Genomic DNA, 25,571 nt, shown 5'->3' with positions numbered 1-25,571 from the left:
TACAATGTGTGAAGCCCATTCCGGTGTCCACCGCCGTGATATTGCTGGAATATTGCTGAAAGCGGCGTTAAACCGTACTCACTCTCTCTCTCTCTCTCTCTCTCTCTCTCTCTCTCTCTCTCTCTCTCTCTCTCTCTCTCTCTTGTGTGCTGAGGCAGTGAAGTGTTTAAATACTCAAGACCGCAGGAAGTTATTAGTGTGTAGATTGGAACGGTTGAAAATCTAAATTAATATTAATACGTAACTACCTCACGCCACACTCAGCAATATACAGCTATATAAATGTTTAGTAACTGTTTGATAAAATAATCACGGTACAATATGTAAATACAGTAAACTACGGTTATAACGAGATCAAAGGGACCACTTATTTTAGTTCGTTATAACGTAGTTCGTTATAAGCATATATACAGCATGTATACAACAAATGGTCGGGACTAAAAAATAAGTTCGTTATATGGGTCAGTTCGTTATGAGCGTGTTCGTTATAACCGTAGTTTACTGTAATACAGTAATATCAAGTATGAATTAAAAAAATGCTTGAAGTTTCATTTCATGCGACAAAAGCAGTTTATCAGTGCACGATCTTGATTACAAAAGCGAGGACGACAGAAATGAGGACCAGGCCAGGCGCCAACCTGGCACCACTGCAGTACCCTACTTTCTTGCAGTGGACATCGGTTGTCAATGTCGTACAGAAGATTTCGTAGTTGCCGTACGTCTTGCACAGTACCTGGCCTGAAAACAAAGTGGTGATCAATTACTTTACCAAAGAAATACGTCCTAACTCAAGATCAAAATTGAAGTTTCTCTCATAATTGGGACTTTTTCATATTCCACTAAAATACATTGTCAATATACCTGTTTACCTGAAATTTACCTGAAATTATTTCCTGTTTTCTTAATAGAGATAGCTGCAGGTGGGCCCACGATTTCGTCAGTAGTTGTAGTATTTTGAGTTCGGGTATGCTCATCCATATGGTTGTTTTGTGCTGATATTAATATCCGAAAATGTGGGTCCACTTTTGTCGAATTATATATTTTATTCGAAACAATTGGACCCACACTTGTAAATCGCCAGCCTCCTTTAGGGTGACTTAGTGCCGATAATATGTTTCTAAAATGTGGACCACTTTTTACCCGTCTTATGCTATGATCGAAACAAGTATGCCCACACTGGTATATCGCCAGGCTTCAGTAATCGTTGGGCTGGCTTAGTGTTGATAATCAAAATTATAAATGTGGACCCACTTTTTTCCGTCATTGTATTTACACCAGGGCGGACCACACTTATTAATCGCGGATTTGACTTACTAATAACAATTTTCTAAAATTAAGACCACTTCTATTTGCATACAGGGAACAAATGTAAGACACATATTGCTCAATTTTATTTCCCTATGCGCTTTACCCACTGCTTTTGTTCAGGCCTAAGAATTCGCGATTTAATCATCCAACTTTGAGTTAATTCTTAATGGCAGAATTGAGGTAAACATGATGTGTTTTTATTTCTGAGCTATACCAACTATGCGTCCAAATTCAGTTTGCGCTGACAAGTCTACAGGGAACACAGGAAAATACATTGGAATCACACCGCGACTATGCTTGTCGTAAGAGGCGACTAACGGGATCGGGTGGTCAGGCTCGCTGACTTGGTTGATGCATGTCATCGGTCCCAATTGCGTGGATCGATGCTCGTAATGCCAGTCACTGGATTGTCTGACCCAGACTCGATTATTTACAGACCGCCGTCATATAGCTGGAATATTGCTGAGTGCGGCGTTAAACAACAAACAAACAAACAAACACACCGTGTCGGTCTAAGCCATGTCACCAAATGACCCAACGGAAGCATTATAAAGGTAAAGCATTATAGAGCTAACAAAGCTTCTACTCACTGATGGAGGCACAGGCTTTACTTTCAGGTCCCGAAGGGATATATTCTTCGGTGCACAAAGACTTGGGAGTGCCCACCACACATGCTGTACAGGAACTGTGCACTGAAACGTGAATCATTGATATAAGTGTATGTAAATTGTAAACTGCTATAACACGCTCCTAAACATTGTCAAAAGATATTCTACAACTCATTTAGATATAACACTATGAACCTGTGGCTCACCTGGGTGGGTATTCAACAGATAAAAGCTAACAGTTTCTGTTAAAATCACAAGTTAATAGTGACCTATTTTGTAGTTGTCCAATTTTATATCACGAACGTTTATACTACCTGATTCGTTTATTCGACATACTCGTTAATCCGACATATGTCGAATTAACGGGACTTGACTGTGTATCGTATGACGCGGCCAGCGGAATCGAATCATCTTAATTCCGCTGTCGTTTGACTAACTAGGGGTAACTTGGGCTCCGCGCTCTGAGCAGATACTCTGTCCACTTGACCGCGGAGGGGGTTAGAGGTATGAATGAGGAGACAGAATGACGGAGGAGAAGTGTACATATTATTCTTCAGATACTGACTTGGGTGTACATACACACTTGAAACTGTGAGTGAGTGAGTGAGTGAGTGAGTGAGTATTTCTTTACGCTGCTTTTAGCAATATTCCAGCAATATCACGACGGGGGACACCAGAAATGGGCTTCACACAGTGTACCCATGTCGGGAATCGAACCCGGGTCTTCGGCGTGACGAGCGAACGCTTTAACCACTAGGCTACCCGACCGCACCCTTGAGACTGTGGACAACATGTCATACGATTACACCGTCACCATTTGATAAATTCTATGTTGATGTGGCTAACATACAACAACGTAATGAAACAGTCTGTCTTATCATACCTGTCTTACACAGTCCAGCAACACAGAACAGAATCAGAAGGGTCTTCATGATGGGCCGCCAAGCAACCTGTGTTCAGTTCTTCGTTGATCCGTGGAGCGCGAACGTTTATACGTGATCAGACAGACAACGGCAAATGTTTCGCAATAGCTTGATAAGTGTGGTGTTCGCCATAATACCGAGCACGCGGCATGCTATCCAATATCATGGTAACATGAATAAACTAACCTCGACAAACAACAGAGATAGCCATTGTACTTTGAAACAGTGAAATGTAGATTAGACAATGGTTAAGGAAAGCTGTATGGGTGTGTTGTTTACATAGTTCTAATACTGATTGGTAGCGTCATCTTGTGTACATCATCATACATTTTGGAATCATATCTGAAACAGATGTATATTTCTTCACTGGAGATAGCGTATGTGTACACGTGCTTGCATTTATATGGACAGTATATATTCATGACCATATCGAGGTGAGGTGAAATGGGGTTTGACGTCGCGTCCAAGATTATTGCACTTATATAGCGACGTGCATGTACGTGTGTGTGTGACTGCGAGCGTGCGTGCGTGCGTGTGTGCGTGCGTGCGTCTGCTTGTACTAGTCCGGACTGATGCCGATTTATAGTGCTAGCTCACTGAGATGCCATGCCACAGTTTAACATGAATACCCCACTCAGACACAGTATACCGACTCCGAGCCGACCAGTCCTTGTTTAAGCCCCTTAATGCCGAGGGCCAGACCCATTTTGTAATAATTATTACACTTTGCAACTTTATTACAAAACGGGTTGTAACAAAGCCTTGCAATGTTTTCTCCTCCACTCACGTAACTATTAAGACGTCATATTTCTTATTGTGACGCAAAAGTTATGACATCATAGTTGGCATATAGAGGTATATTAAACATAGTGAGACATGAACACGAATATAATGTTCTATTTATTAACGAAGAAGATGTCTACATACAGAGACGAATTTTAGTGTAAGTAGTATAAGTACAGCAAGTCATCCTCAGCTATGACGTCGTTTCTAGCGTGACGTCATTCCGACCATACGTCACAATAAGATTTGAATGACGTCAACAATGTCGTCCGGATGGCGGAAATAATACACTGTTGTCTTGTGACGTGATATGACGCTAAGGCACATGATTTTTAAGAACCCCGATATGTTTGCCCCAGTAGGTAATAAATAGAATAACGCCACTCTGTTGTCCCCTAATCTTGAAATGCGTGACACATTCTCTTTTCAGAATTCTTTCGTGGTTTTACAAAACCTGTATTGCCACGCATGCTGTGAATACTGTAAGAACCACTAATAAGCATTTTGTAAATTGTAACTGAACACATTATTATTTAAAAATGAATACCGACAATGACTGAAAAAGAAATACTTTTCCATCAATATTACCCTCTGCTGTGATGCGGACGTCAAATTATCTGGTTCAATCAGAGAGGTGGAATTGTGATTTTGAAATCTCTGGTTGACCAATCAGAATCAATTTACTATCATTATTATATTTGCCAATATATCATCATACCGATTAAAAAAATTACATCAATAAATAAATAAATAAATAAATATAATTATAATAAAAAATACATAATAAACAAATATAATTATAAATAAATAAATAAATAAATAAATAAATAAATAAATAAATAAATAAATAAATAAACTCTTGTAGTAGTCACGTGACAATATATAAGGACAAAATACCGTGTATGTATATGCGCCCACATTTATATATGTCGGGAGCACGGATGGTGCAGTCCCTTACTCTTGCCAAAATACAATGATCGTTGGTTCGGATGCCCTTTTTGTTCTGATTATAACCACCAGTTTGTTTGCCACACACTAATATATATGCAGATAGAAAAAAGCGAATTAATCGTCATCGTTGTTGTGTCCATCTAATTGTAGTTATGTTGAATGAGTAAAGACAAATGTGGTACACCAAGTTGCAGAACTTTGAAGGCGGCTTCCAAAACGGACAAAAGTATTTGATCATGCGATAAAAAATATGTCGCAGCAGATAATTGGGTGCGTGAGTGAGTGAGTATGGTTTTTACGACTCTTTTAGCAATATTCCAGCAATATCACACCGGGGGACACCAGAAATGGGCTTCACACATTGTACCCATGTCGGGAATCGAACCCGGGTCTTCGGCTAGGCTACCCGACCGCCCCCGCAGCAGATAAGTGATCAAGAACTGGTAGGCTCGAAGTCAGTATACTGCATCTGTTTTGGGTATTCATGTTAAATTGCAGCATGGTATAGTGAGGTAGCACTTTGCATCTGTCCGGACTAGTACAATCATCACACACACACACAGACACACACACACACACACACACACACACACACACACACACACACACACACACACACACACACACACACACACACACACCCCACACACACATGCACGTCGCTATGTAAGTGCAATAACTTTGGACGCGACGTTAAACCCCATTTCACCTCACCTCACCATTTGCTGCCTACGTTCCCAGATATCATGGGTCTTTGTCGTGCGTAATTAAGGGAGCTGCCCATCCCGACAATTCGAGGTTTGGGCACGACACATACTGAAGCGTTATCCATTCACCACTCCATTCTATCATTTTTTGAAAATAATTTCAATTTCATTTACAGCGTGTGCCAGTAAAATGACCATGTACAAAAAACGGGGCTTCCACTCTGAAAAAACAGCATAATGACTACATCGCAATAAGGTATTACAATGGAAGGATGTGTCTTCACTCACAAACGAGATTTTCCTCTGCAGTAAGTGATGTACTGTTTGCATGACAACATGAATTAACATAATAAATAGTGAAAGAGTAGATACTTCCAACCTGACTACGTATGCAACACCACTAACAGTGAGTCGAGCCCGAACCTATAAACGAGTTGAGCTAAAATTAACGCGTGTTCGGAGTTGGAAGACATGAAACTATATACCCCTCTCATTAAAGCTGCGTTTGTATCTGCACATGGTTTAAACATTTATTTGACAAACAAATCATACTGAACGCAAACCTTATCTCTTCTTGAACACTCAGTATTCACATTACACCTATGAGGAACTACATATATTAGGCACAATGATCTATGTTAACACAGCAGGTTGTCGCAGTGAGTACTATAAACATGACACATGTCCTACCTGGAGTGATGTGTAGGCTGATATGTACAAGTGCCATCAGACAGGTGATTCTGTACACCCCGTAACCCCCGTCCATTGTGACGGTCCACTTCTAGTGGTACCGGCAACTGTAAAGCGTTGTTGAAAACGCCTGAATTTGGTTAAGGTGAATATAGCGGGGATGTCGTCATTTGGTCGCGACGACGACAGTATAGTGTGGGCTTGTGCTGGCTAGAAAAACATAGCCGACGAGAGAACGACGTGACCTCCTTTGTGTTAAAACTGGATCTGTCACAAAGAATGGTGCATTTCTGCATAGCTTAGCCCGAAATAGTTCGTGGCGATACATGTACTAGTAACTGTTTGCATGTCGCTTTTAAAATGTTTTATGGTAGACATGTGGAGGATATTTCCAAATTTGACACACCAGTGACAAAATGGTGTCCTATGCAATTCCCTATTTTGACTTGCACCATAGGTTCCCATGTTGTTTTTCAGGTAAACAATTGACGTGCCTTTGCATGTGTTTATGATGGTTCCACCGGTTGGGCAGGATACGATCACATATTCGGATGTTCGGATAACCATTCTGAAATGTCTTTGTCACAAATAAGATGTTTTTGCGTAGTGAACATTTCATATGATGATGGGATTTTGACGCTGTTATGTTGGTGTCGAAATATTTTTGTACAATCGAACATGCTCATTCTACGAAGATGAAAACGTAAATAATTGGAATAAGATTGAACCGCAGTTCATCTAATTGAAACTGTGTTCAATCTTACTCCGCTTGTTAACTTTTTGCTATAGTGTGCCTGAAAGTTAGATCTCAACTGTGCTCTCTCTCTCTCTCTCTCTCTCTCTCTCTCTCTCTCTCTCTCTCTCTTGCGCCCAGAATATTTGCAGTAAGTATATTGTAGGTTGCCCTCTCATCTGACCTCATTGTTCAGATCTGTAATTTTGTTTTATTTGTTATTGTTTAACGCCGCACTCCTTTGTATATGTGACCATACTAATGAAGTTCAACACAGGGTCGGACATCTTCATGGATATTTTATTCTGATGTAGACAGATCTTGAGTGAGTGAGTGAGTGAGTATGGTAATATTCCAGCAATATCACGGCGGGGGACACCAGAAATAGGCTTCACACACTGTACCCATGTCGGGAATCGAACCCGGGTCTTCGGCGTGACGAGCGAACGCTTTAACCACTAGGCTACCCGACAGCCCCAGACAGATCTTGAACTGAAAATATTGCTTTGAAAACATTACACATCATTTTGCCAGTTAAACCTTGGAGACTTGAGACTGCAAAATATTACACGATATGTCTGTTATGTTTTGTTATTGTAACCGAGTATGAGCCTTCCTCCCCCTTTGTTGATTCGGATTGCGACACTCTATTGACCTGCTTTGCAGTGGGTCGTTTTGACATTGTTCTGTGGGTGCAAAGAAATCGGCAGGCCATACAGATAGATTCGGTTTCTATAGCATTGACATTTGATGTGTCTTTAACTCGAACATTTGCTTCAAACGCACTTTGCACAGTTAAAAGGTGAGGCTGATTTGAAATAGATAGTACTTTTTGAAGGTTTGATGAGCAGATTTCTTACGTGAAAACAAATATTCGAAAAGGGGGCAAAATGGGCGCTGTATTGTGCATGTGCAATTCAGGTAGGTATCCGTGATATCATATGACGTCCGCGTGCAACGCTGTGATGCATGATTACCTCGTGTACAGGAGTTCCGACGATGTGTTTCGACCTACCCGACATTTACATATAATTATAAGTGAATGCTGTAACATTGACTCCACAGTGGTGTTGAATCTCGTACATTTCACAGCTATTTTGCCCTTTACGCCAGGTTGAATCTGTTCCTCTGCATTGATATTTTATATTTATATTGTTTCTATTTTGTCTGGGAAACATTCTGCTGCATATGTAGACACCGCACAATAATGACCTATAGTAATGACAGTGAATGTGCCTACATTACCTCCGCGCGTACTCAAACTGGAGGTGGTTTCTGGAGCGTGTAAACATTAACCCCAAGACGTGTGATTATATTTCTACTCGTTGGGTGTACATTGGCATAACTAACAACCTTTATTCACTCTAGGTGACCACTAGCGGTGGTACATGAGAAATTTAATTAATTAAAATTATATATTTAATGAAATGTTCAGTGTATGAAGACAAAATGGTTGGAGAGACATTTAAGACACACCAATGACAAGATGACAGAAATATTGAGGGGCGTGGTGGTTAAAGTGATCGCATATCTCAACTGTGTTCCGCGTATGTTTATAAAATATTAAGCTAATACCTTTAGTTCACTGTCGATATGTCGCTATACCATTGCTTGAAGTGCTCGAAGGAAGGTGTACTCAGACCTCCCAACGACCCTCTCCTACCCGTCACAGACTGGTTGGTTACAGAAGTCTCGCACACTCTTTCTTTGTGTGGTCCTCTTTCTTTGTGTTTTCCTCTTTCTTTGTGTGGTCCTCTTTCTTTGCGTTGTCCTCTTTCTTTGTGTTTTCCTCTCTCTTTGCGTTGTCCTCTTTCTTTGTGTTGTCCTCTTTCTTTGTGTTTTCCTCTTTCTTTGAGTTGTCCTCTTTCTTTGTGTTGTCCTCTTTCTTTGTGTTGTCCTCTTTCTTTGTGTTGTCCTCTTTCTTTTTGTTTTCCTCTTCCTTTGTGTTGTCCTCTTTCTTTGTGTTGTCCTCTTTCTTTGTGTTGTCCTCTTTCTTTGTGTTGTCCTCTTTCTTTGAGTTGTCCTCTTTCTTTGCGTTGTCCTCTTTCTTTGTGTTGTCCTCTTTCTTTGTGTTGTCCTCTTTCTTTGTGTTGTCCTCTTTCTTTGCGTTGTCCTCTTTCTTTGTGTTGTCCTCTTTCTTTGTGTTGTCCTCTTTCTGTGTGTTAACGTTGTCCTCTTTCTTTGTGTTGTCCTCTTTCTTTGTGTTGTCCTCTTTCTTTGTGTTCTCTTTCTTTGAGTTGTCCTGTTTCTTCGTGTTGTCCTCTTTCTTTGTGTTAACGTTGTCCTCTTTCTTTGTGTTGTCCTCTTTCTTTGTGTTGTCCTCTTTCTTTGAGTTGTCCTCTTACTTTGTGTTGTCCTCTTTCTTTGTGTTGTCCTCTTTCTTTGTGTTGTTGACAGAAGCTGCAGATGCTCAAGTTAAGCACTCTCAAGCAGATACAAGTAGCTTTTTTTATTGCGGATCTCAATCTGTCGAGGTTAAATTATGTTCTTGATAAATAAAGTTTTTAAACGATGTGACGAGTTAACTGAGATGGAGATGAAGAGATATTCCTGTATTGAAGTGCGTTACACATATCCGGCTCCTGATGTTGCTGTGCGTTAAATATATCATTTACTAGGTCCGGGACGAGCCGACCACTGTTATGCTAGGGGGATATTCTATTGAAAAGAATAATCTGTTCCCAAAAGTGTTGAAAAAAATATATATTGTCCTTAGGTTGTGAAAGAAATACATATTTCAAAGAATATTCTGAAATAATGTCTCGTGGGCCATAATTATCTATATTATATTTCCTTTCAGAGAAATAAGTTATTTGAATTAAAACGTATTTCAATCACAATTCTCAATCACCCGTGATATGGTCATGAAAAGGTTTTTTTATGATGCATTAGTATTTCCGTCACACCGACAGTCTGTCACTGAATTTCTTATGTGTTCCTGCATCTTTCCATAGACATATTTCAATGATCTTCAATAGAGACCATAACTTGCGATGGGGAATTTAATTCAGTTCAAAATGTGTTCAAGACACCAATGAACACTATACACATAGTACTTCCCTCATATGACATGACGTAATATTTAACCAATTTGAAAAAAATGTAAAGACATGTTATGTATAGGTATATCTGTAGATACAAACACAATTATACATATTGTTGATTTTATAACTTACATCGTTCTGTCTTTGCAACTATTTGTGTTCCATTACGCATACTGTGCCTGATTTATTTAACGTATATAAACCTGAAAATAACACATGCGACTTTATTACACACCTGTTCACGTTTGTTCATAGACGTATGTTGTTATCTAGGACTTGCAGATGCTGTTTCAAGACATCACTCGGAACTACATCCTGGTTGTAATTTATCTGAGGGAAAGGGCTGACCCAGTTGGTTAAAGCGCCGCAGTTCTTTGTGCATAGTCATGCCAGGAACCTATGATTGTGGGTTCGATTCGCGCTCAGGATTCATGAATTGTCAGCACCATACCCGTGCTGCATCACTTTAAATTAATAAGGTTATTATGAATATCGATATAAGGGTCTGCAAAGAAAGTGTTGTGCAACCCACTGAGCAGTTATAAAAATGTTGCAACAGCTGCTAAGTTTACGTGGTAAGTATTAACAAACTCTGAAGTTGGTTGGTTGGTTGGTTGTTTAAAGCCGCACTCAGCAATATTCCAGCTATATTACGGCGGTCTGTAAATAATCGAGTCTGTACCAGACAATCCAGTGATTAATATCATGAGCATCGATCCACGCAATTGGGATCGATAACATGCATCAACCAAGTCAGCGAGTTTGACCACCCGATTCCGTTAGTCACCTTTTACGGTAAGCCTTCTTCTTAGTGTGGGATTTATTTGGAGATGATCGTGAGGAGCTTTGAGATTGATTTGCCTTGCAACGTCAACGTCAAAGACTATAGTCTGTGTTGTTGAAGGAAATGAAACGACTCCAGCAACTTATATGCCCTATATGAAAAAACATTATGTGTAAGCATAACTACATTACTTGTTTGGAGGAAGCTTGCATACGTGTCATAATGCGACATAAAAGGCCAGTATGTTAACTGAGGAAGACATCTGCTAAAACCATGGATTAGTACTATCAACTTTTGGCTTGACTCTAAAACCTGACGACATGCCCATTCCGCTGTTGTACTGGATTCCAAAGCTCCATAAACCTCCGTACGAAGAGAGAGATATTGCTGGGTCCAACAGATGTACCACCAAATGTTTAATATTTGTAATCTCAATTATCTTTTATTCCAGTCTTTGTTTTCTCCAACCATACCACTACGAAGTGTTTCACCAAGGAGTGCAAACTTACCAACACTTAGAAAACTTTTGAAATATGAAGTGTGAACTTTTTCAATTGTAGCGTAATACTTAGCACTCCATATGTCAGAACCATACAAAAGTATAGGCATAATTTTGCCTTCAAAACTGGCACATGCTGTGAAAAAAGACATACAACTATGTTTCCTGAATAAATTATAAAGAGGCATATTTGCTTTCGACGCCTGAACAGCTAATTGCCTACATGCCATAGACCATGACAATCTAGAGGAGAACATAAGACCTAAATATTTATAGCAAGTGAATACACCAAAGGAAGACGAACCATGAAACCACTTCCTATGTTTTGCAACAATACCATCTTTTCTCAAAAACTACAGCATTGGTTTTCTTCAGATTTACTTCATGACTCCATTTTGAATAGTAATTCTGTAACACATTTAACTGTTTTTGCAAGCCATTTACAGAAAAGGAAACAATTACAACATCATCAGCAAAGAGAAGGAGAATAATGTCCATTATTTCTTGTGTTACAAATACCCCATGTTGGCAACTATTTTGCAGCTCTATAGCAAGTTCATTTATGAAAAAGATAAACAACAACGGACTTAAAACACAACCTTGTCGTACACCGGAGGGTGTTGTAAAGCAGTCCGTACGTTCATTTTTTACATTTATACATGCGCTGACTGAGGCATACATGTTTTTTAAAAGTACAGACATTTTACCATGACATCCTTTAGTAATAAGTAAATACGTCAATTTTTTCCTATTAACATAGTCTAAAGCTTTTTTTTAAGTCAATAAATACACAATAATGGCGACCTCTGATTTTGCACAAATATTTAGAACACAGAGCTTGTAAAACAAACAAATTATTAACAGTAGAGTAGTTTGGTCGGAACCCTGCTTGAGACTCGGACAGTAAATCATTTACTTCCATCCATATTCTCAAACGTTTTTCTATGAATGACGTGAAGATTTTCCCCATAACATTTAGTAGTGAAATGCCTCTAAAATTACTTGGTTCACAAACTGACCCAGATTTAGATCATAAAATAATCATACTTACATGTATATTCCAAGATTCTTGAAACACACCATGTCCAAAATCTTATTGAACAATAACTTCAAGTATGGTGCAAAGAGATCCGACGGTGGTTTAAAGAATTCAAGGCGTATCCCATCTTCAACTGCGGACTTGCCCGTACTCAGATATAGCCTCCGTGACCTCTCTTTCAGTGATCTCACCTGACAGGAGTTCATTCGAAAAGGGTAAATCATTACAGCTAGCACATGTATGAGAGAGCACAAACTCCTCCACAACCCAATCAAAATCATTATTATCAGTTCCCTGTAAGGGAATAAGAAGATCTGTAAAGTAAATCAGCCATTCACTTGGAGATATATAACTTCTCAGTGGACGTCTCTGTATGGCCTTTTTCACTGTCTTCCAAAACTGCTTTCAATCACTGTGTTTAGATGTACGTTATAGTTAAGTTTGTTTTTTTAGCAACATTTCTTAAAACCATCTTTGGCTGATAGATGTAACTGCTTTTAGTTTGAATCACACTTTCAACTTCTAAATTTATTCAAAAGTCTGTATTTCTTGGACTTCAAAAACACGCACTCCTTATCAAACCACGGAGGCTGATATCTTTGTCTACCTGAAGTTCCTATAGAAACAGCACCAACTGACTTCGCACAGTAGAGGATTATATCTCTGAGCTTACATACTGCAGCATTTACATTGCATCTACCAACAATATATATTCTTGAAACATCACTTTACATATATCTTCGCTGAGATACTTAACATAAGATGATTCACTTAACGATACTACTAACTGTAAAGCACAACGCTGTTCAACAAGCCAGCTCTAAATGTCAAGGTCACCAACATTCCAGCTCTCACTCCACTCACGCGCTACCTAGACAACTCACCTCCTACCCCAGCAAGTATAGACTTACGCTAGGCGATTACTCCCTTTTTCTTTCTTTATATGGCCCCTATATCTAACTGCAGCTTAACTGCAACCATTTTATTCCCGATAATGCTATACATTTTACTACACTTAGTTAATAATCCCACTAGGATAGTTTAGACTTCTCTTTTTCCCATGTTAAGGCCATTCTAATTATTAACCAAAATTCTCCTCTGTAAACATAAACTAACAGACTTATCTATTTCAATATTTTTCACATACTTAAATACACCAGTTGTATATTTTATAGTAATGAGATTATAGAATTTTGTTTATGTCCCGTAAGATTTTTTGGTATGGTGATTTACTTTTATTCAAATATTAATTTTATTTATCATTCCCCACCTACCCCGTCCACGAAATACATTAACTGTGAAGTGGACGTTAAAATCCCCTAAACCAGCCAGCTATAGCTAAAACGTTTTCTACTTGCGAGAATTCAATGTGCAATTCACTGAGTATGTGCCATGTCGCATATTTGTTCACAAGTGTTGGTTTGCAGCTACTAAAATAAGATGTCATATAAAGAAGTCATATAAAGAACACAACTACCATTTAATTATAAAATCAATTATATTAAATATGTTGATATTAAATAGGTCATAGATAGGATAAAATCATGTTTGTCCAAAGGAAATAGTAAAACAGTTGAGCAGTTGAAAACATTTAAGTATCTCTCATATTTTCCCTTTAAGAAAATAACGCAAACACCAGAATGGAATTTATTCGATCCAGACAGGAAAGAACGTCAATTGCTGTTCATATGACCTGGTTACAGAATGTTCAAACAGAAATACAATGAAGCGACACACCCTTTTCAATTTACCTTGGGACACCCCGAACAAAACATATTACATGTACACGATTTTCCTGCATAAAAACGCAATAATCCGCAACAAATAGCCAGAGCGATGTCCCTGTCAGTTGTGTACAAAGTATCATATTGCAAACTAAATTTACAGGGTAAACTGATTTCCATAGTGCTGTGCAGGTTGTACATTGCTGTACTGTTGTTATGTTAACATTGCACACAGATCAGGTCTAAGTATGGTAAACAGTTCTATTTCGTCCTTATTTCATGTCCGAACACATCCACAAACTCCGGTTCCTAAAAAACATATTATTCATGCTCCAGATTTAGACAACGTCCATGAAGTCCCTTCGTTAACATTGAGATGTGGTGAATATAGATTCATAAAGCTTTCATTGTACTGTATTGCTGGTGCCAAGACAAAAACGAATTAAATTTTACTTATTTTTAAAAAATTATGTGATCAGTTGCGTTAATCGCCGACAGACCCTCCATATGCATGAGTATTTGGCGATGTTGTTACAGCTTTACTATGCCTTGGACGGGGTATCTGAGGGACTGATGACCATTTGGTATTCTCTGTGTGTTAGCAACAATGGAGTTTTTACCAGTCTGAAACATGGTTATATTTCATACCACCCCCAGAACTGCTGATGCACGTTTCAGACAGATAACGACCCCTGTTAACATACTTGCCTTTTATCTAACATCATTTAATATTGCACTTATACCAGGTTCTTTGAACAAACAGACCCGTGAAGATTCCGGGGTAGAATAGGTCTTCAGCAACCCATACTTGCCGTAAAAGGCGACTATGCTTGTCGTAAAAGGCGACAAACGGGATCGGGTGGTCAGGCTCGCTGACTTGGTTGATACATGTCATCGATCCCAATTGCGTGGATCGATGCTCATGATGTCAATCACTGGATTGTCTGGTCCAGACTAGGTTATTTTATCGACCGCCATATAGCTGGAATATTGCTGAGCGGCGTTAAACAACAGACAAACAAACTTGAACAAACAATTAATGTAGTGATGCTTACATATACTGATTATGTTATTATAAGTTTAAGGTAGTAATGCATCGAAGAAAAGGTAAACATGTAGTATGCATTATTGTCTGATATGAGAAAGCGTCATGTCATGTGTATACAGAAACAAATGCTCTTTTATATTGTATTATATACTTGGGTGATGGTGATAATGACATTTTATATAAAATTTTTATAAATAAATGGTATTAGGAAGACTAAAACCCCATAAACACATATTTTTCTAATAAGTAGAAACCGTTTGTCCACTGTGTGACGTAACTGTTTGTCAGTTCATGTAAATCGTTATTATATTTTACATGCGCTTTAGAAAGTATTTTAAAATTTTCTGTGAACCCAAACCGGGCTGTATATTCCAATTTAATAATCCGTTTTAAAAAAATCAGCATTAATCAATCATTATTACGGAGGTATTACCTTTGTATATATCAAAGATGTATCTTTGTGTATATGAACCTCCTACGTCCTTCCAGCGGGTATTCCGGATTAACAAAACCCAGACAAACCGGCTTTCGCTGCTGTCATTGGGATGTCACTTAAACTTGTCACAACCTCAAGCGGACGATGGGATACTATAGTGTTTAAAGCGTAAGCTTGTCACGCCGAATGCCGGTATTGATTATGTCACATTGGTACAATGTGTGAACGCCATTTCTACTGTCTCTTGTTCAACGGAATCTGGTTTTATAAGAGATTTCCTACTATTATGGACGCGCTTGACACTTTTATTTACATCGGGTTTGTCGGTATTTAGGGACAGCACAATCAAAAACTTGCCAAAGACATTTCACGTGAACAAGGAATACGTGTTATAGGAAATAAACGACTCATGGTCGTTGTTTATCTTACAATAATACACTGACTCGTTTATTTCATATATGAGATATCAACTTTATATACTCAGGCTCTTTGAGGATATTAAGATGTACAAGCTTTAAATATATTTACCCGTATTAAAATAATGATGACTCCATGATTACAGTCCGATCTCGGCAATGTTGAACAAGTCCATTTTATGAACAGGTGGGTTAAGTTTGATATTTCCCGGATATTCTCCGGATATTCTCCGGATAATTTTCACATTTTCCCCCAATACCGATTGTCATATATCTCCCACATATGGGTACGATCGATCGGCCAGTGCGTTTATTAACGTTGCCCATTTACACCTATGGGGAACAACTCACTACACACTTTCCCCTCAACATTAATGTCGTCCAATTTTCGAAATGTCCAAGTTGACAGCGCATGTTCGATTCCCCAGAAATGACATCATGGTAGAACAGTGTTTTATCGTGCTTTCACCGCGCTTCTTTCTTCATTGTTCTGTGCGATTTATGCTTGTATACGTGCATAATAGTTGGATTTTTTAAAAATTTCTAACAAAGTCATATTTTCTGTTCACGTGCTGGCTTGCACAAAGTAGATGTGTTGGATGTCGGACTGAACGGCCTTTTCACGTACCTTAGTGGAGATTCAGGGTTAGACTATGTCACTAGCAAATTATGCTTGTGGATCGTGTGGTCAGGATGGTCAGATTGTCTTGGCTGATATCCGACCGTGTAGTTCGTTGCTCATAATATTAATTATTGGATTGTCTGGCCCAGGATCACATATCCTCAGGCCATTGTCACATACATCTAGCTGAGCATGGCTTTATCCAACAAACAAACCATCACATACAGTGGCCTTTGCGACATATTATAGTAGCCATAGTATTGGCCTAAGTATATTTGTATGGATTCATATAATTTGTGTGTGTTTATTTGTTTTGTTTAGGATTTTGAATGTTATATAGTAGAGTTAAATCTTGATTAGATGTTGGCTGTGTCGTGTTGAAAACACATATCAAGCATATAAATAAGGTCATGTGAAATTGTTCATTTATATCTTTTTGTTGATTTTAAATAAACAGAACATGTATTTTGAAAGCATTTTGTTGTCCAAAATCTGTCAAGTAGATGTTGATGGGCTGGTTCTGTTTTTGTGACGGGTGCCATCGGTGGGGCAGGATACCACACTATATGGAGACCTCAGTATCTGGTCTGGACTGGATTATTTACAGACCGCCGTCAATATAGCTGGAATATTGCTGAGTGTGGCGTTAAACTACACACAAAAACGTGACATGACGGAAATACTGTGAACACACAATGCCATTTAGAAAGTGGTCAAATGTAACAAATGGTATATTTGGGATAACACTCTCTTCGTAAAGGGGCGGTCGGGGAGCCTAGTGGTTAAAGCGTTCGCCTGTCACGCCGAAGACCCGGGTCAGATTCCCCACATGGGTACAATGTGTGAAGCCCATTTAAGGTGTAACCCGCCGTGATATTGCTTGAATATTGCTACAAGCGGCGTAAAACCATACTCACTCACTCACTGTCGTACCTTTTAGGGTTGTGACACTTAATCGTCAGCACACAAAGTCAGCGATCTAACCAATTCAGCCACCGAGGCTTCCACTTACATGAAGGTCCGACAACTGGTAGTCTAGATCACGTACTTTTGCGTACCCCTCTGACGTGTAAATTGGCACGGCTCCCGTGGCCGAAAGCTATGAACACACAATGCTATTTAGAAAGTGGTCACATGTAACAAATGTTATATTTGGGATAACACTTTCTTCGTCCTGTCCGGGATTCGAACCTACAATCTCAAAGGGAGCCACCTAATCGCCAGCACACTTCTTTACTCTGGCAGTGTGAGGTTCGAATCCCGAACGGGACTCGACCCAAAACAGTACGAGAATCAGTACTTTACGAATAAAGTGTTATCCCAAATATAACATTTGTTACATGACGGAAATACTGTAAACTGTACATAGCCACTTTTTAACCAAACTCACTCACTCCTTGCTGAGGACCGCGTCCGTGGTCTAGTGGACTGAGCGTCCGCCCGGAGACACACACACGTGGATGCACGGCGCTATATAAGTGCAATAATCTTGACGTTAAACCCCATTTCACCTCATCTAACTACTTGTTGGAAAATGTGGATAACTGGCCGATCGCTTTCCCTTACCGAAAGGGCCTTTCACACCTAGCCGATTTGGGTCGCCGGAGCAATACCGGAGCACAAAGTTGGTAATTTTCGGCGATCAGTACTAGTACGGCAGTGCAACGGTATCACATCGCAAAGAACGGTAATACATCGTCAGGACATCGTGAAAACATCGGCAAAAAAATAAGCAACGGCAGGCGACAGTAGAATATTTTTAACATGCTCAAAAATGTCCGCCTTTACGCTGCCGGAGCGATCAACGGGACAACAACAGCAGTACTGCGGTATGGTTTCGTTAATGTCGGTAGAGCACCGGTAGCGACCCGTAATGGATCGGTGGCTCTCCGGCGGCCTCAGTGTTTACCGTACTGGTACCGATGTCATACCGTAGTACTACCGAATACCACCGAAGTAGTACCGATGCGCCGCCGATGTGACACCGGAGCTCCACCGTCACACCATTAGTGCACCGGCAGCGCAACGATATCACTCCGTTATAGCTCGGGTCAACGGTGGTACATCGACATAACATCTACGGCGCATCGGTAACACTAAGGTGACGGAAAAGTGGTATTCGGTAGCACATCGGCTCTTACATCGGTAGCACAACGGTATCACAACGGGGACGCCGGTACTACATCGGTATTGCTACGGTAAATTCTGATTTTTCAAGTGTTTTCTCACCGGAGCTCCGCCGAAATTCTCGCCGTTGTTAATTTTCTTTCTCCGGTTTAGTCCCGGCGAAGTACATCAGTAGTGTGTGGCAGGCCCAGAACAGTTCATGCACTGCACTTGTTACAGTCCTAACGACCTTTGCCTCCCATGACACACACACATAACGTGCATTGTCTCATATGTATATTAACCCATCAGTGCGTATATATCTCACATGACTTATATATAGTTGAACAATGCTTACAGAATCTACAGAGCTTTAAATGAAACACACCCACACATGTATAGCTACTTACAGTTACGTAGATAAGTCGTTGTTGGAGGAACTTGGTAAAACGGGCCGCGATAATCAACAGTGGATATACAGTGGTAAGTATACACACTACCTGTTTCTTTGATGAAAATGACATGTTCTATGGAGACAATGTTTACATGCCAATAGAAGTACAGTAAACTACGGTTATAACGAACACGCTTATAACGAACTGACGGATATAACGAACTTACTTTTTTGGTCCCGACTATTTGCTGTATTCATGCTGTATATATGCTTATAACGAACTAAAATTAGTAGTCCCTTTGAGTTCGTTATAACCGTACTTTACTGTATGTAGCTACTTAATGTATAGGGGCATGGGTGGCCCAGTCGTCTGAGGCGCCGAAAGAGTTGTGTCCCTTGGCACACCAGAACCCTATGATCGTGGGTTCGTCAGCACCATACCCGTGCTCGTGGGTTTCACCAAAGTGGTAAACGTCATCACTTTCCTCCCACATTAGGCTGACATACGCCGTGATATAACTGGATTGCTGTTCAAAGCGGCGTTAAACCCAACTCACTCACTCACCCCGTATATTATGCACACAACCTTGCCTTATCTTATTGTTTGTCTTTTGTTTAGGATATGGCGAGCATTAATTTCATGCTGATAACAGTTGCTGTTTTGGGCAACATTTTTGAAGGTAACATTTAGTCTACCTCGCTCCATTTATTAATTTACCTATGAATATGAGACATATTGCAGATTATACATTCTATGTTTCAATTAAATGTGAACTGTATTGAAACTCACCCTAGTCAGTTCATGTCTGCAGTACACACGCTGTCTGGCTTCTGATTCGCTTACAAATGTACCTAACTGTGTAGACCGCATCCCTGGTTTAGTGGATCGCGGAAGGCCGGGGGTTCGATCCCCGGCCGCCTCACACTTTAAAAGAAAGACGCAAGGATGGTACTTGTTGTTACCGTGCCTGGCGCTCGGCATGAGGGGTGGAAATAAGGACTGGTCGGTTCTTGCACGCACGCACGCACGCACGCATGCTGGTACATAAAACATCATGCCACTCCACTGGCTACGTTCCCAGGTATCAGGGATCTTTGTGGTGCTGTCCAATACCGACAATTCGGGGTTTGGGCACGACACATACTGTAATGTTATCCATTCACCACACCACTCTATCTTTATTAAAACACACACATCCACTCATACACACACGCACGCACGCGAACGCCTGCACGTCGCCATAAAGATGAAATGATCTTGACCGCGACTTGAACTGCGATTCACCTCACCTCACCTAATTGTGTCCGACAGCTTTGTCCTAACGCTTCTGTATAAGTTCTCTTTTTCTACCAGCAATACAACCATTGTTAACATCAAGAAAAGCTGTTCTGAAGTTGAAAGTATAATAATTATGTTACTGCACTGTATTTTCTCCTTGAAAAAGATATCTATATAACTTAACCATTTTGGTATTAGTCATCAGTAAACATTGCATGAACACCGAAGACAGTTTGGTTGAAACGAACAAACGATTACCTTTTTGCACGCACCTGATAACTTTACTATCTGGTAGTGATTCATTAACACATGCTTCTTACATAGCGGGAATCGCACAGTGGACGCTGCTTTTAGCAGAGATTTCCAAAGATTATTGAAAGAGTGTTGTCACTTATATTTAAATAATGTATCATGATGTATACTATAAACGAAACGTTGTTTGCTATGAGTTCGTTAAATAATAATACCATAAATTGTCTTCTAGGTAGGAGTCTAAATATTTACAGTGGGAAACAGTTTATTGTTGCATTGCTTCCTGCGTTCAATAACCAAAAGACCACCGGATATCTCCTCATCGGACATACACAGGAAGGGCTGTGCACTGTGACAGACAGTGATGGGACGGAGCATGATGTCAGGCTTCAAGGAGATAACCGCGTAACGCAGTTTGATATCCCTTTAGCAAGAGTACTGAACTTCGGAAGTTACATCGAGAAACGAGCAATATACCTAGACTGCAACGTGGAAGTTATTTTGAGAGTTTTCTTTCGAAGACAAATGGAAGGAACTGCTGATGCTTATACAGCCCTCCCTCTCCAGTCTCTTTCCACCAAATACATCATACCATCAGTACCACAGAATGCCATACTGGGGGTTGTTGCTGCCACAGACAATATCACCATACATATTGACATGATGTCCAATTGCTCGTACTCTTTTAAGGGCAATACGTATAGTCGAGGAATGCGGCTGACTACAATCCTGCAGAAGAGGCATGTCCTTCAGATTGCCTCTTCATCATCGACTGAGTATCACAACTGCGACATGGGAGGGACGACAGTCGAGGGTAGTAGTCCTGTAGCAGTGTTTTCTGGATCTCCTGCATTGGATTATCCTCTGAATCACGGAGATGCCGTTCAAAATCAGATTCCTGGGGTTAGTGGTTGGGGAACTAGTTTCATTGTATCCCCAGTGCCAATAATGGATAAATATAAAATTCGGATTGTGGCAATGAACAATGCCACCCACATCACTACCGAAACGCCCACTGCTGATACATCAATTATTCTGAATGAAGCAGAGTTCAGGGATGAAGATTTCAATAATTCTGAGATAACTTATGTCAAGAGTTCTCAGCCTATTCTGGTACAACTGACGTCAGGAAACCATGTTGGGTTCCAAGCCTTCTCCGCCATAGTTCCATCTGTTGACGATTATGGCACTGTGTATCTCGTACCAGACATTGAAATCAGTCAGGTAAATTACACGCGTCATATCACCCTCATCACAAACCCCAACTGTACATCAGACATTGATGTCAACACAACATGGACAACTTCATCAACAGCTTCCCACACCGCCTCCATCTCCAGCTTCCGGGCACCGTCTGCAATGACAGTCATTAGAAGCAAATCGTCCGTGTGTCAATTTGCGGTGTTGGTAACTGGTCTTGGAAACATTGAAATGTATGGATATTTCGACAGGCCAATGATACATGGTAATTTGCATGTCATATCAAATTTCCTACATCTGAATACTAAGCAAATTTACTATTCCAATTACAAAGCATCTGTTTAACATTATAACAAAGGTGAACAAGACTTTTTTTAATTAAACTGAATAATAATTTGTGTTTTGGATGGCCGATTCATCTAATTCGCCGCGATGCGCTGTTCAGACACCTACGGCCATGGTTCGAATCCAAATTTCGCCCTGATGATGCCTTTAGGTTTCTTAGCACTATACCCGGGTCGTTGGTTTCCTCAAAGTGTAAACGTCTGAGACCTGCATCCCCTCGGGCTTTCCTTCCACATGACGCTGACACGTGGTGATATCTGACAAAAATAGTGTTAAAATCGCCTTAAACCAATCACACTCATTCATGGTATTATAATATTTTCAGATTCCCTTACTTCCGTGACCTTTCTAAATGCCACAAGGAACCGACTACCCGCAACAGATGACGATGCCCTCACACTGCTCTGTGCAACCAACCCCATGAGAGGACAGCCGGAGATCATCTGGACGAAAGACAACCAAACTGTTACAGATGACGTTGCGTCTGAGTCAAAGGATGTTCGTGGAGAAACGGTGCCCACGAGCGTCTTCACATTGACTGTCTCCTGCAGCGACCATCTGTCAGAAATCTCATGCAAAGCTATTTACAAAGACGTCCAAATATCATCAACAGGACTAACGATGTTTGTCCATTGTACAAAGGGTAATGTAAAAAGCGTAAAAATATAATTAGCAACAGTGCCTTACGTGTTGTCGTACTCACGGCTGTGACGTCTCTTGGACAGTCCTATTTTCACCCAAGTCATGATCCTTGGTTTGTCAGCGCCATACGCAAGCATTTTGGCTTCATCGCTGTGATACGTGTTTAAGACCAGCATCACTTTGGGTTTTCCTCCAGTATTAAGATTGCACGTGGTGATATATCAGACATACTGTTCAAAGCAACGTTACACCTAACCTACTGACTTAATCGTTTACATGTCAGTTTTATTGGCCCAAAGTATACGCATTCTACATGTGTCATCTCACAGAGTACTAATTGTTTAAGCTAGTTTAATTCATTGGTTAATGGCGTTAGGACATCAGGCTACCGGAGTACTATGTCGATCGGGTAGTACGAGTTAAGCATGACGCTACTATACTGTTTGACCCAGTATACGACCATACTGTTTGACGAGGTCTGCAATTCCGTTTGATCCAATATGCTGTAACAGTTCTGTTTGACTCAGTATGACGTTCTATTTAACCCAGACCCGTGACGATCCGGGGTAGAATAGGTCTTCAGCAACCCATGCTTGCCGTAAAAGACGACTATGTTTGTCGTAAGAGGCAACTAACGGGATCGGGTGGTCAGGCTCGCTGGCTTGGTTGGCATGTCATCGTATCCGAATTGCGTGGATCGATGCTCATGATGTCAATCACTGGATTGTCTGGTCCAGACTCGATTATTTACAGACCGCCATCATATAGCTGGAATATTGCTGAGTGGGGCGTTAAACAACAAACAAACATGTACTGTTTGACCCTTTTTACTTCCCTTTATATATATATTTATGAGTATCACAGCGAAGTATGTCTACGTTATTAAAAGTGACAAGATGATATTTAAAAGAAAAACATTGTTTCAACGGTAAACTTGAACTATCCACAGTGTCACTATAACGGTGCTCTGTTGTCTACATACAACACACCAGAAAGTAGATTTCAAGATTTCGTAATAAGTAAAAATTGTGCAACAAAACAGCCGATCAACATTATTTGTTTCAGAAATCTCAGGCCCGTCTTTGAAATATATGAATAATCGCTTCCTTGTGTCCTTTTATACAACGCTAGCTTGGTCTTAAGATTGAGATATGGCTGAAATGTTGCCGATGTGACGTAAAGCATTAACTCACTCACTCACTTAAGATTGAGACAAGAGTGATAAATTCGGATTGTTTGGAAGAGACATGTTGTTTCACTGAGAGCTCTATAAATTATTACATATGATTTTTAATTTAGTATTTTGTTACAACTACATGTATGTTAATGTATATTTGGATGTAGTATCATAAAACTATATTATTCCCTTATATCCTATAGGCGTTGTAGGTGATGGGTTTGAAGAAGGGCTAGGAGTCGGAATCGGAGTCGGCGTTGGATCTATTGCTGTAGTGTTGCTGTTGGCAGTTGCTGTTGCTGTATTCTTTTTCTGGAAGAGAGGATTCCGTGAGAAAGAGGGTATGTAAGTGTCATTCTGACATCAAGCTCCTGACTTGGAATATACCCGCACCAGCGGTGATGGTGTATGACAAATTTACGTCATATCATTGTTATTTTGTTAAGTCGGGTATATAATTATCAGTGATAATTAGACATGGACATTAAAGCTTAAGAATTGGAGGTGTTTTCATAAAAAAAAGCGTGAGTTAGATTTCACGCCGATCCATCCATATATTGTCGATGGACCAAAAATAGGTTTCACAAATTGAGTGAATGAGTGAGTGAGTGAGAGTTGTGTATGAAGCGGCATTGTGTAGCGAAAGTCTCAATGCTACGAGTGTTAATACGTTTACCACTTTGGTAAATTCCACGAACTCTGGCAATGTGCTGACAAACCTAAAAACATTTTCACGATCATAGATTTTTGGCAAGCCTAAGGGACGCAACTCTGCACAACGAATTTCAACGACCCCGTGCCCCTTTAGAAACATTACCAATGAAAGAGTGACGCTGTTGATGTGTTTCTCATTTTACTTTTCTTGGTTTGTAGATGACCAGTCGCTCCCACCGGCACATAGCAACCGTGGATACGACAGCATGGACCCGAACATTAGCGTGGTGTTCAACCCTCACATATACGACAGACTTCCACTGTAGCGATTGGTCCAGCACTCTCCATAGTGATCATAATGCAACGTGCAATTAGGTTACACCTTCGTTGAGCATACACAGAATGGAATTGTCACATTATACGTTTTTACTGGTCGTGTAAACCTCCATAGACATCACCGTGTAGTCCTGTGAGGAGTTCGTGGCTTTCAGTTCAACTACCTGTTCGTTTGTATACAGAGAGGAATGGCACCTCAAAGAGTGATTTGTTTGTTTGTTAGTTTGTTGTTTAACGCCGCACTCAGCAATATTCCAGCTTGTAATACAGGCGGTCTGTAAATAATCGAGTCTGGACCAGACAATCTAGTGACTGACATCAAGAGCATCGATCCACGCAATTGGGATACGATGACATGCATCAACCAGGTCAGCGAGCCTGACCACCCGACCCCGTTAGTCGTCTCTTACCACATCCGGAATACAGTGAGTGAGTGAGTGAATTTTGTGTATAGTTTCCGTCATTTGGAGTAGTCACCGAGTACTAGATTTTGTATCAGCAAAATATAATGTTCCCGAGCATGCTCTTACTACCAAAGTTTCTAAGAACGTCATACGACTCTTGTTCAAAAGATGTTTGATCAAGGCCTCAGTAAAGCTTTCAAAAATTTTATGGGGGACATGTGTAGGACTTTCCTAATTCGACGCATGAGTGACAATAATGATGTCCCATGCAATTCCCTTTTTTTCACTTTCATGTAATAGTTGACTTGCCTTTGCATGAGTTTGTGACGGGTGCCAACGGTGGGGTAGGATACGCTCCCCTTCTCGCGAACACCTGGTATCACCACTATTTGATAGTGAGTCATAAACACATGCTCATGATACCGTCGGAATCGTACAATCGACACTGCTTTTAGCAGTGATTTCTT

The 25,571-nt window shown here is 40.3% G+C and overlaps 2 protein-coding genes across 4 annotated transcripts; one reads left to right on the top strand and one right to left on the bottom strand.

Annotated features, from left to right (window-relative positions):
• Nucleotides 1-546: 546 nt before the first annotated feature.
• Nucleotides 547-6,213, bottom strand: LOC125378714. Of its 2 annotated transcripts, none has more exons than XM_048394655.1 (3): nt 5,971-6,213; nt 1,899-2,000; nt 547-738 (listed from the first exon to the last, which is right to left on the bottom strand). In XM_048394655.1, the coding sequence occupies exons 1-3, from the start codon at nt 6,044-6,046 to the stop codon at nt 575-577; spliced, it is 342 nt and encodes a 113-aa protein (XP_048250612.1). In that variant the 5' UTR covers nt 6,047-6,213; the 3' UTR covers nt 547-574. The 2 variants fall into 2 exon arrangements, with proteins under 2 accessions (XP_048250612.1, XP_048250616.1); XM_048394659.1 differs by lacking the exon at nt 5,971-6,213 and adding an exon at nt 2,800-3,250.
• Nucleotides 6,214-18,131: 11,918 nt separating this feature from the next.
• On the top strand, nt 18,132-25,025 carry LOC124120583. 2 transcript variants are annotated; one of them, XM_046483442.2, is made up of 6 exons: nt 18,132-18,904; nt 19,435-19,495; nt 20,579-21,811; nt 22,217-22,534; nt 23,914-24,055; nt 24,584-25,025. In XM_046483442.2, exons 2-6 carry the CDS (start codon nt 19,438-19,440, stop codon nt 24,585-24,587), a joined length of 1,755 nt encoding a protein of 584 aa, XP_046339398.2. In that variant the 5' UTR covers nt 18,132-18,904; nt 19,435-19,437; the 3' UTR covers nt 24,588-25,025. The 2 variants fall into 2 exon arrangements, with proteins under 2 accessions (XP_046339398.2, XP_046339397.2); XM_046483441.2 differs by having other exon boundaries at nt 18,150-18,904; nt 23,914-24,051.
• The last annotated feature ends 546 nt before the right edge of the window (nt 25,026-25,571 follow it).

The sequence above is a fragment of the Haliotis rufescens genome, unplaced genomic scaffold, assembly GCF_023055435.1.
Source record: "Haliotis rufescens isolate VD_foot unplaced genomic scaffold, xgHalRufe1.0.p SCAF_1, whole genome shotgun sequence".
Classification (NCBI taxonomy): domain Eukaryota; kingdom Metazoa; phylum Mollusca; class Gastropoda; order Lepetellida; family Haliotidae; genus Haliotis; species Haliotis rufescens.
This window is presented reverse-complemented; position numbering and strand designations above follow the sequence as displayed.

Excerpts from the sequence above, each read along its gene's own strand:
- LOC125378714 (XM_048394655.1), bottom strand. The coding sequence starts at position 6,046 with ATGGACGGGGGTTACGGGGTGTACAGAATCACCTGTCTGATGGCACTT. Across the intron at positions 2,001-5,970 it reads CAGCCTACACATCACTCCAG|TGCACAGTTCCTGTACAGCA; the intron begins GTAGGACATGTG and ends TTCACGTTTCAG. Across the intron at positions 739-1,898 it reads TAAAGCCTGTGCCTCCATCA|GCCAGGTACTGTGCAAGACG; the intron begins GTGAGTAGAAGC and ends CTTTGTTTTCAG.
- LOC124120583 (XM_046483441.2), top strand. The coding sequence starts at position 19,438 with ATGGCGAGCATTAATTTCATGCTGATAACAGTTGCTGTTTTGGGCAAC. Across the intron at positions 19,496-20,578 it reads TTTGGGCAACATTTTTGAAG|GTAGGAGTCTAAATATTTAC; the intron begins GTAACATTTAGT and ends ATTGTCTTCTAG. Across the intron at positions 21,812-22,216 it reads CGACAGGCCAATGATACATG|ATTCCCTTACTTCCGTGACC; the intron begins GTAATTTGCATG and ends TAATATTTTCAG.